This window comes from Panulirus ornatus, chromosome 26 (genome assembly GCF_036320965.1).
Source record: "Panulirus ornatus isolate Po-2019 chromosome 26, ASM3632096v1, whole genome shotgun sequence".
NCBI lineage: Eukaryota > Metazoa > Arthropoda > Malacostraca > Decapoda > Palinuridae > Panulirus > Panulirus ornatus.
In genome coordinates this window covers 2,732,100-2,745,477 of record NC_092249.1, presented here as the reverse complement: position 1 = coordinate 2,745,477, position 13,378 = coordinate 2,732,100, and the positions used below count along the sequence as shown (strand labels likewise).

General features: G+C 42.2%; 1 protein-coding gene across 1 annotated transcript in view; it reads left to right on the top strand.

Annotated features, from left to right (window-relative positions):
• The window catches only part of LOC139757456 (patj homolog), a 264,933-nt gene extending 254,365 nt beyond the window's left edge, over positions 1 to 10,568 (top strand). The window contains exon 4 of the mRNA XM_071677983.1: positions 10,342 to 10,568. Within this exon, the coding sequence (XP_071534084.1) occupies positions 10,342 to 10,568 (227 nt within the window). The remainder of the gene's footprint in view (positions 1 to 10,341) is intronic.
• Positions 10,569 to 13,378: the final 2,810 nt, after the last annotated feature.

The following is a 13,378-nucleotide window of genomic DNA, read 5'->3' as shown; positions in this document are numbered from 1 at the left end:
TAAGTAGCTAACCCACCACTTCTGCACAAACCATAGGAGTAAATTCGTGTCGTGCGAGAAATCAATACGTAGGTGGAGCGTCCTGGCCTGGAATCTCCAGCTCCCTGGAATGAACCTCCCTGGATGTACCGTCTGCTGGAACGGACCCAGCCAGTGGAAAGGCTCCTGGATATGAAGAGGAAAAGAAGATGTGAGGAGGAACTCTTTAAGAAGAAAATGTGGGGAGGTCTGGGAGAAAAGAAGGTGAGGGTGAAGATGAAAGGTAAATGCGAGATGAACTGGGTTCGAACCCAGGTCGTGGAACTCGGTCCACAGTCAACCCCCAGATGTTCATCCTCCCTTTAGAGGCTGGTCGATGAAATGGCTACCTGGCTCAGGCATGTGAATCTGCCTGATGCATTATGACATCCGTGTTTCCCACGGTGGTAAAGGAGGGAGACCACATAACTTATTGGAAGCCCGGCGGGTTACGGGGTTAGAAACTAGTCCCCGAGAACGATTACAGCTGTTACAGTAACTCGTCTAGGGCTCGTGGGCTTTAAGGTGACTGTAATTTCAGGATTCGAATACAGGGGACGAGGCTTCATTTTTGAAATGTTTCGACTGCAGACTTCAAAGGATTACAGCGAAGTGATGTATTTTTTTTTAACCTACTAAGAATGTTTCAGATCTCTCAAATTCTGTATCACAGTTTTTGAAAAAAAATCTCTCGTGATACAGTAATATAAAGAGTTTGATCAAGTCCTTAAGCTCTTCGATTTTATGATAAGCTGGAAGCTGGTTTCAGAAATTCCTTCGCCGGCCTGAGGACATTTTTTTTATTCCACTTATGAATTGAGTGAAAAAGACGCGAATTAACCAATGGATTTACTCATAGGTGTTGGAGAAGTTCGCAGTTTTAGATGACAAGCCAGAGTGTCAGGTAAACACCAGGTAAACACCGGGTAAACAGTAAGTAACATTAGAAAATAGATAATGAATATATTAATGATACCAGTAATGATGATTTTAATGACAATAATTATAGTAGTATTATTATTAGTCGTAAAATAATGATAATGACTATGATGATAATAATTATAATAATAATAATAATAATAATAATAATAATAATAATAATAATAATGATAATAACAATAATGATAATGATAATGATAATAATAGCAATAATGATAATAATGATAATAATAATGATAGTAATGATAATAATAATGATTATAATAATAACATCAGCAATAGGTTGCCTCACTTGAGGGTAAAAGATTAAACTATAAGTTAAAGAAGGTATCAGAGGAGGATCTATAACCCATTTTCCCCAGGTATGATATGGCCTGTATGGATCTTAAAAGGCTTCTTGATGTTATTAACCAGGGTCAGGTGTCTGTTGATGAAGACGAGAGGGTGGCGGTATTTTAAGAGACGCTGGAAGCGATGGATGGACATTCCAGGAACGATTATTAACTTTTGTGATCTGTTTTCTACACGTTCCCTAAGTGTTCTATGCTCATATTCGTCTCTTAATTAATCTTGACGGTTTTTTATTTTACATTACCACCCCTCAGTATTGTTTTATTCATGTATTTTCCAAGTGTGTATTACGTGCGACATTTCATCTTCCCTACATCCTTTTTCGCTTTCCAGTCCTCTGTATGCCTCCAGTCTTATATTCCTCTTGAAACTCATTATTCTCACTCCTCATTTTGACTCATTGATCCTCCCGTTGCTTATCTATCTATCTATTTGTTTATATGTATGCTGCTTAAGTTATGCTCAGGAAAGAGGAGGGTGGGGGGGGGGGTTAGGGTAAAGGTTTGTAGGGCGGGAGACAGGCCGGAAGGAGGGGGTTGCGCCCCGGAAACAGGGTCAAGGGTGAAAGTTCGTAAGTTTAGCGAAGCCTCCGGTTCGTAAATGGTCGCGGGAAGTTATCGCAGTCTCCGGTTTATGCGTTCGTGGACGTATATATTACGATTGGTGTCGGAGGTCTTCTACCCCTACAGCTGGGGTCTGGGACCTTACCTTACCTTACGTCTACCTTACGATGGTTTGGGAGGTCTTCTATCCCCCACAGCTGGGGTCTGGGACCTTACCTTACCTTACGTCTACCTTACGATGGTTTGGAAGGTCTTCTATCCCCCACAGCTGGGGTCTGGGACCTTACCTTACCTTACGTCTACCTTACGATGGTTTGGAAGGTCTTCTATCCCCCACAGCTGGGGTCTGGGACCTTAGCTTACCTTACGTCTACCTTATGATGGTTTGGAAGGTCTTCTACCCCCCACAGCTGGGAACTTACCTTACCTTACGTCTACCTTACGATGGTTTGGGAGGTCTTCTACCCTTACAGTTGTACGACATGTGTCGTCTACGGTAACATCATCCACACAAGACGAGGTAGTTATCATGTACAGACGCAGGAGGACAGGCAGCCTCGCCTCGAGCAACCGGCTATATATAAAGCCAGAGAGCTAACGAGAACCCAACGTAGTTTACGAAGTCAAATGTCATCAAGGAAGCGAGCGTGACCTCCTTACCAGCATGACGTACATGGGAAGAGAAGCCTTAATGTCCAGACGACTTAGCCAACACCTTCAAGAAGGCTTGGGTCGAATTACATGACACCAAGTGGCATGACGATGCCCTTTCACGAGGGTACAGTTGTTAAATGTACATGGATACCACGCCTTGAACATGGCCGAAGACACCACACATTGCCAAAGTACGAAACATCAAGGTGTAACACAGCCAACATTCAGCACACGGGCCGAGGCGAGGATACTACAGGTATTTGCCCCAGCATTACGGCGCAGCCAATAAGCGCGGAGGTGTACATCCACGTCCGCCTACATGGAATATCCAGAATAAACCTCCTATTACCCACAGTCATTCCCACCTGCTCCACTGACCTCTCCACACGCTCCTGAAGATCATATGATGGATTTACAACCGGTGGAGGTATATAAATACAACCCTCCCCAGCTATTTGAAGAAGGATGTTTAGACAACCTGGAAGAATCGGATGATAAAGCAAGTTATCTGGTCATTTAACAGAATATGTATATATATATTTCTTTCGTCTGTTTCCTTGCGCTACCTCGCAAACGCGGGAGACAGCGACAAAAAAAAAAAAAAAAATATATATATATATATATATATATATATATATATATATATATATATATATATATATATATATATATACACTGAAGTCATTTGTGTTTATAAGGTATATATACATCATCGTATATGGAAATCGTCTTTTCCATGAACTAGTTTTTCATGCCCACCTCAGACCAGGCGAAATGTGAACTCAGCGTGTGGAATGCCTGCTTCTAAGTTAACCCACACCTCGGTATGATATCTCTAAGACGCCAGAATGTAAACCAGCCCAGTTCCTCGTCCTGAGCCCGGACTGCCAGTTAATAAGGAGGGGGCGAATCTAGTGAGCGGAATAGGGTAAGGTTTGGAAGTAACCCAATTACCCACTCTGCTGTCTACGGCATATTAACTCCAGCCATATTACCACACACCGCTGTTTCCCCCTGGGCGGACGGAGGTAACCCTACTTTATTATAACACTTTACACCAGATTCACTGTAATTCCCCCATTTACAACTGTTTATGGGATGGTCGGAACCACAACTGTTATATTTCTCATTCGTTTTTCCTCGTCTAAGTTGACGTTTGGTTATGAGGCAAGATTCTGCAACAGGCACAACCCGACTGAACTAAGGATATGCCTTGTTGTTATTATTATTATTATTATTAGGTAGTAGTAGTAGTAGTAGTAGTAGGTGTAGTAGTAGTAGTAGTAGTAGTCGTAAAAGTAGTATTAGCAGTAGTAGTAATAGTTATAGTCTTAGAAGTAGTAGTAGCAGTAGTAGTAATAGTTATAGTCTTAGAAGTAGTAGTAGCAGTAGTAGTAATAGTAGTAGTAGTAGTAGTAGTGGTAGTAGTAGTAGTAGTAGTAGTAGTAGTAGTAGTAGTAACAGTAGTAGTCGTAGAAGTAGCAGTAGTAGTAATAATAGTAGTAGTAGTAGTAGTAGTAGTAGTATAAGTAGTAGTGGTGTTATTATCATCATTATTATTATTATTATTATTATTATTATTATAATATAGTATTATATAACCCCAGAACCCCTGTATGAAGATGATTCTAATAACCCAAAGATGACAGTATTCCTCAATCATGCAAACAGAAATGTAGTGATGAAGATGAAGGTGAATCTTGCTTAGCCTCAGACGTGGGAGAGAATTTTGATAATCTAAACTTAATGGAATTAAGTTTTATTTTCTCCTGTCTGTCCAGAAGACAACTGACATTATTATATCCCAAAGCTGAGTGTGTATTAAGTCTTTACTTGGGTGAGAAAAGTGCAGGATGTATATTATTCGTGAAAGCAGTTTATATACATGTATATAAACTTCTTGGCTGAAAACACGACTCATTCTTTATAAAACATTTGTCTCAGTGTTGGTTATTGTTGTATGTTATAATGAGGATGTTGTCTGTGTGTTGCAATAAGAATTATAGCAGTTGTAAGTTTGTGATGTCATGTGTGATCAGTCTGTATCTCGTGAGCTGAGGTACTGTGATATTTTTAGTAATACGAGATGATAAATACACACTGTTTGGAAAGCAGTTATCTTTACCATTAATGGTTTTAAAGGGACTTTAAGTTCTAATTTAAGTGTAGCAGTTAAATATATATGATGAATAGTCTGGGTACGACTTTATATATATTTTTTTTTTCGTACATCAGATGTACTAACTTATTCCTGTTGTGACCATTCTAAGGTACTTTGTGCACTCTCAGTATTCACTATTTCTGCTCTTCACGTTGATTAAGAATAAATGGACTTTACACTCTTCGGACGAACGATTTGTGACCTCGGAAGCGAAATACGTGACCCTATTTCGGGAGTTGACCCTAGTTTGTAGAGTCCCATTTTGTAGTTTTATTCAAGCACTGGGTCTTTGGTTTTATGTACCTAGTTATACAAGGCCTGTAACGTGCTGTAGGTTTTGCTTGAGGACAAGCATGCGTTGGCTGTGCACGTATTGGAATGAATACACGAGAGTTTAGAAATCAGGTACGTGTCACACACACACACACACACACACACACACACACACACACACACACACACACACGCACGCACGCACACACACACTAGAAGGTGAGCAAGGAAAGGACGAAGACTTGCAACATAGAAAGAAGTTTCAGAAGTTAACGAATGGTAGGGAAACTTCCAAGAGATGAGGTCCCCCACTGGTGTGGAACTTCCTTTCCTGTAAGTCATGACATGTTCCAGGGCCACAGTGCCATCCGCTGGAAGGATGGTCTATTGCCCCACCGCAGTGTTAAAGACCGGAGATTATACGGTCAGTTGAACGACTCATGATCGGCTGTGCTTGTCTCGTTTTGAAGGTTCGCACAATCCAGCCGATCATCGTTGAAGAAATATTAGTTCATTTATGGCGTCTGTTGAAGTTAAGTTCATGAAGCTTAAGCCTCTTTCATATCTTTTTTTTTTCTTGTTTTGCATTTCTGTTCGAAGATATGACGCTATTCGTTCGTGTCCAGTATTCCACTTGTGATGTTAAGGAGCGGCGCTCACTATATTCCAAACAAACTCGAGCTGCAGACAGTTAACAGGCCACAGCTTACTGAGGAAAGATAACAAACATGTCAGAAGAATTAGAGGTGGTTTCTGTTGGCTGGATGCGCCATTCGATATTCAAGCAAAGAAGATCAGGGTGCGTTGCATGTTTGACTGTAGACAGAGGAAACAAGGTAGTTTGGTTTTACCCCAGCTGTGGGGGTAGAAGACCTCCCAAACCATCGTAAGGTATACGTAAGGTAAGGTAAGGTCCCAGACCCCAGCTGTAGGGGGTAGAAGACCTCCCAAACCATCGTAAGGTATACGTAAGGTAAGGTAAGGTGCCAGACCTCAGCTGTGGGGGTAGAAGACCTCCCAAACCATCGTAAAGTAAGCAAAACCTTATTGGCCCACACTTGAAACTAAAGACTCATACAAGGATGTTATAGAGCGACTGTGGGGTACTCACTTTGCCGTTTCATCACCCCAAAGATAAACTACCCGAGAAGGACTTTTTGAACAGCGGATCTTCTCCTTGTACGCAGGCGCGCCTTCGAAATCTCTATTGACAGCTCGCAGAACCAGCCACCAGGATCCTGTGAAGTGCACAACATCAATAGTGTGTGTGTGTGTGTGTGTGTGTGTGTGTGTGTGTTCTCGGTGTGCCGTTAGTGGCACACTCCGGTCGACCAATCCTCCTCTGTCGCCTCCAAATTCTTTTCCAGTCTCTCCCTGTCTCTCCTCCAGTCCACTTAACCCACTTTCCCACTTCACCAAACCATTCCTCCCACTCACCCAGTCTCCTCCTCCAGTTCAACCCAGTCACTCCTCCTCCTCTTCCAGTCCAAGTCACAGTCGTCTGGTTCACCCAATCTCTCTTCTCCAGTCCACCCAATCAACCTTTCAATTCACGCAGGGTCTCCTGTAAATCATCCAATCTCTCCTTTACTCGAAAACATTTTTCCCCACTCCCGCTCCGCCTCACTTGGATTCTGGAGTTCTTTGCGACAGCTAGACAGCCTTGGCGTGCGTGGCCCACGCTACGTCTTCCTTGACCAATACGACTACTTGTACGACTACTTCTTACTACTACTACTACTACTACTACTACTACTACTACTACTACTACTACTGCTGCTGCTGCTACTACTACTACTACTACTACTACTACTACTACTACTACTACTACTACTACTACTACTACCCGCGCGTCATTGTCATAAATGAACCGTGTGCACAAGATTTTGTCCTCCATGACGGGGGTGGACCTGGAGGTCGAAGTTTGTCGATATATAAAGGTCAGTCGAACTCCAGACTAAGTACGACGACACACACACACACACACACACACACACACACACACACACACACACACACACACACACACACATCTTCCTCTCCCACTCTCTTGGAAAAAGCGCAGCGTTTGTAAGGGAATGCCTTGAAGATTGCTCCAGCTCATGGACTCACTGCGCGCCGCCTCGTCTTTCCTCCGTCTTTCTTGTTACTTTTGTTACTAGTTGCTTTTGTGTTGCTATACTTGTGTTTCGGACCTGTCGCGATGTTCGTCTTTAACATGTTTGTGGTGTGTGTGTGTGTGTTTGTTGTGTGTGTGTGTGTGTGTGTGTGTGTGTGTGTGTGTGTGTGACGCTGTAAAACACAGCGCGCGTTGGTGGATGAGGCTCGTGTCTGGTGTAATTGCCTCATTGAATATACCCCATTTTTCAACCCCCCCTCCTCCCTCTCCCGTGGCTGCTTAATTATTAGATGTTAATTTCCCACGGGGCGCTTCTTCCACGTTCATTGGCACTGAATGTTTGAGAGACTGTGTGTCAAATTACGAGGTTTAGAATTGAGGCAGTGGCTTTCGCTCCGGGCGCTCTGATGTGTAGGCTGTTCATGTAGGTCAAGAAATGGAGATTGGACTTTTATGAGCTACAGAGGAGCCTTGGGTATTAGTTTAGAGTGTGAGTGTTTTTGTAGAGAGAGAGGGGGAGGGGGGGAGTGGGAGTTTACCGAGAGGCAAGGACACTTCGGTATAATGTATGGTAGCCTAAGGCCCCAGAGCAGTTGTGATAATGGGTTAGGTCGTAAATGGTGGACTAAGGCCCCAGAGCAGTTGTGATAATGGGTTAGGTCGTAAATGGTGTGATGATTTTGGCAACGAAGGATCATCCTGGGCGTTTCTGTATGAAGTATTAAGAATCATTAAGATCGAGTGTTCCTAAGAGGTTTAAGATCTATCTTAGCGAAGATACAAGATGTCAGTAGATTTAAAAGAAAAAGGAAATTGGTCTAACGTAGAGAAAAGAAATTGGTCTAATGTATTATTGTGCAGATATACGACAGGCAAAGACTGTATCACAAGCACAGGCCATTGTAGAAGACATGTAGATGGTATGGACAAGACTGGTAGTTAAAAGTTTTACGTCATAAAATAGGAATTTTTATGAGACAGTCAAGAACCTCTTGTTCAATTGGTGTTATCTTTCTAGATAAGACATACTGTGCGTGGTGGAGTCACATATTATCTTCATGAATGGAAAAGAAATTTTTTTTTTTTCAAGAATATTTTGATATCCATTCACCTTTATAGGAAGAGATAGATATATTTTAAAGATAGATTGTATAAAGTATCGTATGGAAAATATTTCTTGAGTGATTGGTTGCTAGATGGTGCATAGACATATTAGAAAGTGACATAGAGATAAAGTGATTGGTTCCTAGATGGTGCATAGACATATTAGAAAGTGTCATAGAGATACAGTGGTTGGTTGCTAGATGGTGCATAGACATATTAGAAAGTGACACAGAGATAAAAAGACTTGATATAGAGAAGACAAAGGCAAAGACAGACGAGAAGTGACTTATCTTTCCTGGTCCCGAAAGCGGCAAAAAGAGTCCAGGATGATGTGTTGTTGTGTAGCGTAAACAAGCAAGCGTTTGGCACGCTCGGATGACGTCAGCGAACGACTCCCGCCTCTTTTACAGCGTCGTAGACGAAGCCAATAGTAATATTCCATTGATGGTTATTTTCTCTGGCCGCAAGGTGCGTGTGTGTGTGCACAGACACGTCTGTCTTTCGGCATGGCCGACGCGTTGTGAAATCGTCGTCTGCCTCAAGATAAGCGCTAGATTATTTGCTATCTTTAGCTCAAAGCCTTTTTTTCAACCCTCCCTCCCTCCTCTTCCTCCGCCGAAGACGAGGATTTCAAAAGAAGGATAAATATTGCTTCGTTAAAGACGGTATATAAGACGTGATGGTGGTAGAGATTGGCAGCGTCTTCGGCAGACGTAATATAAACAAAGAGGAGCCGAAGGAGGAAGAAGAGGTGGAGAAGGAGGACGAGGAGGAGCCAAAGGAGGAAGAAGAAGAAGAAGAAGAAGAAGAAGAAGAAGAAGAAGAAGAGGAGGAGGAGGAGGAGGAGGAGGAGGAGGAGGAAGAGGTATTGGCGAGTGCATGGAAGACTTTGAGTTAGTTCGAAGAAGAGAGAGAGAGGAGAAAAACACATCGTAACGTCAAACGTTACCATTTTTTCAACTGTTGCTGGAAAATATTTCCCGGCATATCCAGGCGGAGTGCGGTATATATATATATATATATATATATATATATATATATATATATATATATATATATATATATATATATATATATATTCCTATGAGTCCACGGGGAAAATGAAACACGAAAAGTTCCCAAGTGCACTTTCGTGTAATAATCACACCATCAGGGGAGACACAAGAGAGAAATATAACAGTCAGTTGATATACATTGAAGAGACTGTTATATTTCTCTCTTGTGTCTCCCCTGATGATGTGATTATTACACGAAAGTGCACTTGGGAACTTTTCGTGTTTCATTTTCCCCGTGGGCTCATAGGAATATCTTGATCACGCGCAAAATTGTGATCCTTTCCAATATATATGTATATATATTTTGTTCTTGTAGATAAGTGTATCGATAAGCCCAGCTATCGAAGAGAGGTATACCAACAGCTTAGTGAATCAGGGTCGAAGTGCTGGTCCCTCCTGAGTGTGTCGACCACAATGGGTTGTTAGGGAAGGGTTGTGAGTCTTGAGATCTTTGAAGGAACAAGACACCGAGGATTTTGAGTTTAAAGAAAAAACAACACACAATCGCTTGTTATAACCAGATTAGTTTTCGGTAATTTACGATTTGTCGTAAGGAGAATTGAGGGTTGTGATGAACTAGGTATGTGAGTTACGCCATGTCGAGTGTTATTATTGCGTGAGTTGGCGAGGTTGTATGGTTGTGGACTGAATTACAACATCCCATATATGTGCAAAGTGGGGCAGGAAGTAAAGACAGCTGCCTGGGACACAGGACTAGCTCTTGACAGCCACTGATGGACTGGACTGGTTTGGGTAGTTTATTTTATAGTTAAAATCGGGAACGGTATTTTTCTTCTTTCTCTCTTTTTTCATGTAGCGTAAAGTTTTGTCAGTTGGTCTGCCCTCTCTCTCTCTCTCTCTCTCTCTCTCTCTCTCTCTCTCTCTCTATCGTCGCCCAGTGACTCTAAACAGAGTGTCTGGCTGGCATAATCGACTGTATGAGTAAATAATACTCACACTTTCGAAAGGAAAATAGAAAAAAAAATAAAGTAGACCCATCTATATAGGCTGGTTCAAGGTACCTACAAAACTATTCAGTGACATATTACCTCATTTTGGTCATCATTTCTGATTGTAATTTAACTTGTTTTCTCTCTTCTACAGACACGTCGGCAGCGCTGTCCCTCCTTGAGCGTATCCAGCGCGCCATGAAAGAATCGGATGACATAAAGATGTCTGATCAGTGTAGCAACGATTTGAACACCCTCATCTCCGTCCTAGAGAGCCCAGTCTTCCGGGGCATCATCAACATACAGGTCAGTACCGTAATGCCAGGTACCAGGGCAAGGCGACGTAGCACCAGGGGAGTGTACCAGGGCAGGGCTATGTAGCACCAGGGGAGTGTACCAGGGCAGGGTTACGTAGCACCAGGGGAGTGTACCAGGGCAGGGCTATGTAGCACCAGGGGAGTGTACCAGGGCAGGGCTATGTAGCACCAGGGGAGTGTACCAGGGCAGGGTTACGTAGCACCAGGGGAGTGTACCAGGGCAGGGCTATGTAGCACCAGGGGAGTGTACCAGGGCAGGGTTACGTAGCACCAGGGGAGTGTACCAGGGCAGGGCTATGTAGCACCAGGGGAGTGTACCAGGGCAGGGCTATGTAGCACCAGGGGAGTGTACCAGGGCAGGGTTACGTAGCACCAGGGGAGTGTACCAGGGCAGGGCTACGTAGCACCAGGGGAGCACCAGGGGAGTTGAGAGAGGCGCTACGTAACTCCCAGGGCATACCAGGGAGTTACTAGGGCATACTAGGGAATTACCAGGGCATACTAGGGAGTTACCAGGGCATACAAGGTCCACGTGGTACTGAACAGCAAGGGAGCAGTTACTCACACACACACATTGTGGAGATAACGTCTGGTGTACCGAAGGGCCATGTGCTGAGACCGCTGCCAATATCTGAGCACATATATCCTTCTGTTATTATGTACAGATGTTTTTCAACCTAACTACCATGTGTTGTTAAGACTTATCATCCCATTTGTTTATACGGGAATGTCAGCTATTGTTATAAAGAAAGGTTAGAGTGTCCTGTTTTCGCATGTTTTGGTATACAGGCTCCCATGGCTTGACGTCTCTCTCTCTGAGGTAAACAAATAGTTTGAAATGTTGTCATAACTGGAATATACCTGGCGAAAACCTGTTAGATTCCAGGAATTATAGACCATATCATACAGCAAGACATGTTGGTATAGTAATTGTTATGATAGGAGGATAATAGCCATAGTTGTGTGTGTTTTTTTTTATATATATATTTGCCATAACAGTTACGATAGGATGACTATAGCCATAGTTTTGTTATTTTTTTTTTTTGTACATATTTGCCAGCGTATGGCAGCTGAAACTATACCCACAGATTATATTGTTAAACTACAGGGAACTGTTGGTGCAATACTGGTTTAAAACAACCATCATCGTAAGTATTTTTCGTGTCAATACATGGTATCAAAATAGCTTTATTCTCCCCTGTTGTTATCCTAGCGTTCGTTTCGCTTTTTACCCCCCATGATCTATCAGTGTCCCAAAGCAGAAGATCCCTATTCAAATGCTGGCAAATCGCTCAGTCGGACGCAAAGGCTTTTAAAACAGCTTTGCAAATCAATGGACCTCCGCTCTGCAGTCGTGGCTGAAAGACAGAACCAGCTGGGTTGGCGGCGAGCGAATGCATTGCTATGAAATGTCGGTGAAGCCTTGAGTTATCCAGGGGATGCCGGTTAACCATAGCACGGAGATATGTTAACTTGTTAGCGGGATTGAAGGACGTACAGTCGATGGTGGATTGTACCACGGATATGTGGAGTGGTGGAGTGATATATTCTCGTCCAAAGGAAAGCTAGTGTTTTGGAGAGAACCTTCCAGTATGGAGTGGGTCTGTCTGGATTTAGGAAGTGTTGCTCTGGCATTGAGGTTCAAAGTGTGAATGTTTACTTGACTCTGCCTCAAAGATTGGACGAAGGATGTTCATCTTGGTGTTCACAAGGGGGGGTGGGGAAGTCTTGCTTCCTCCCCAGCTGCAAAAATGACACTCGCGTTAGGCCACGGGCTCCCTCAGCTCTTGAGTCTCTCATGATAGAATCGTTAGATGTCAGCAGCTCTTGGATCTCTCTGTAGAATCGCTAGATGTCAGCAGCTCTTGGATCTCTCACTGTAGAATCGCTAGATGTTAGCAGCTCTTGGATCTCTCACTGTAGAATCGCTAGATGTTAGCAGCTCTTGGATCTCTCTGTAGAATCGCTAGATGTCAGCAGCTCTTGAGTCTATCATCATAGAATCGCTAGATGTCAGCATCTCTCGGATCTACCACAATAGAATCGCTAGATGTCAGCAGCTCTTGGATCTACCACAGTAGAATCGCTAGACGTCAGCAGCTCTCGGATCTACCACAATAGAATCGCTAGATGTCAGCAGCTCTTGGATCTATCACGATAGAATCGCTATATATATATATATATATATATATATATATATATATATATATATATATATATATATATATATATATATATATATATTAGACTGTAAATCTGGTATCAGTCTTGAAAACAAATATGTGGTATTTTCTCTCTCCACGGATTGCGTCGTAACGACAGAACTACCTGTGATTTCGCAAGGGATCAGGTGTAACTCTCTCTCTCTCTCGTACACACACACACCATGAAGCTAAGTAGGAATCATGTCAAAGAAAATTCGTAAAGAAATAATATGAGTGGTGGACGAATGGAATTTCGTGTATGCAGACATATACAAATGTGTATAATTCGTGGGAAGGTTACGAAAGATTAGGGGACTCACGAATATTAAACTCTACTTACAGTACAAAAGTAATTACAAATATGTAATCACAATATTAAACTCTGCTTACAGTACAAAAGTAATTACAAATATGTAATCACAATATTAAACTCTACTTACAATACAAAAGTAATTACAAATATGTAATCACAATATTAGACTTTACTTACAGTACAAAAGTAATTACAAATATGTAATCACAATATTCAACTCTACTTACAGTACAAAAGTAATTACAAATATGTAATCACAATATTAAACTCTACTTACAGTACAAAAGTAATTACAAATATGTAATCACAATATTAAACTCTACTTACAGTACAAAAGTAATTACAAATATGTAATCA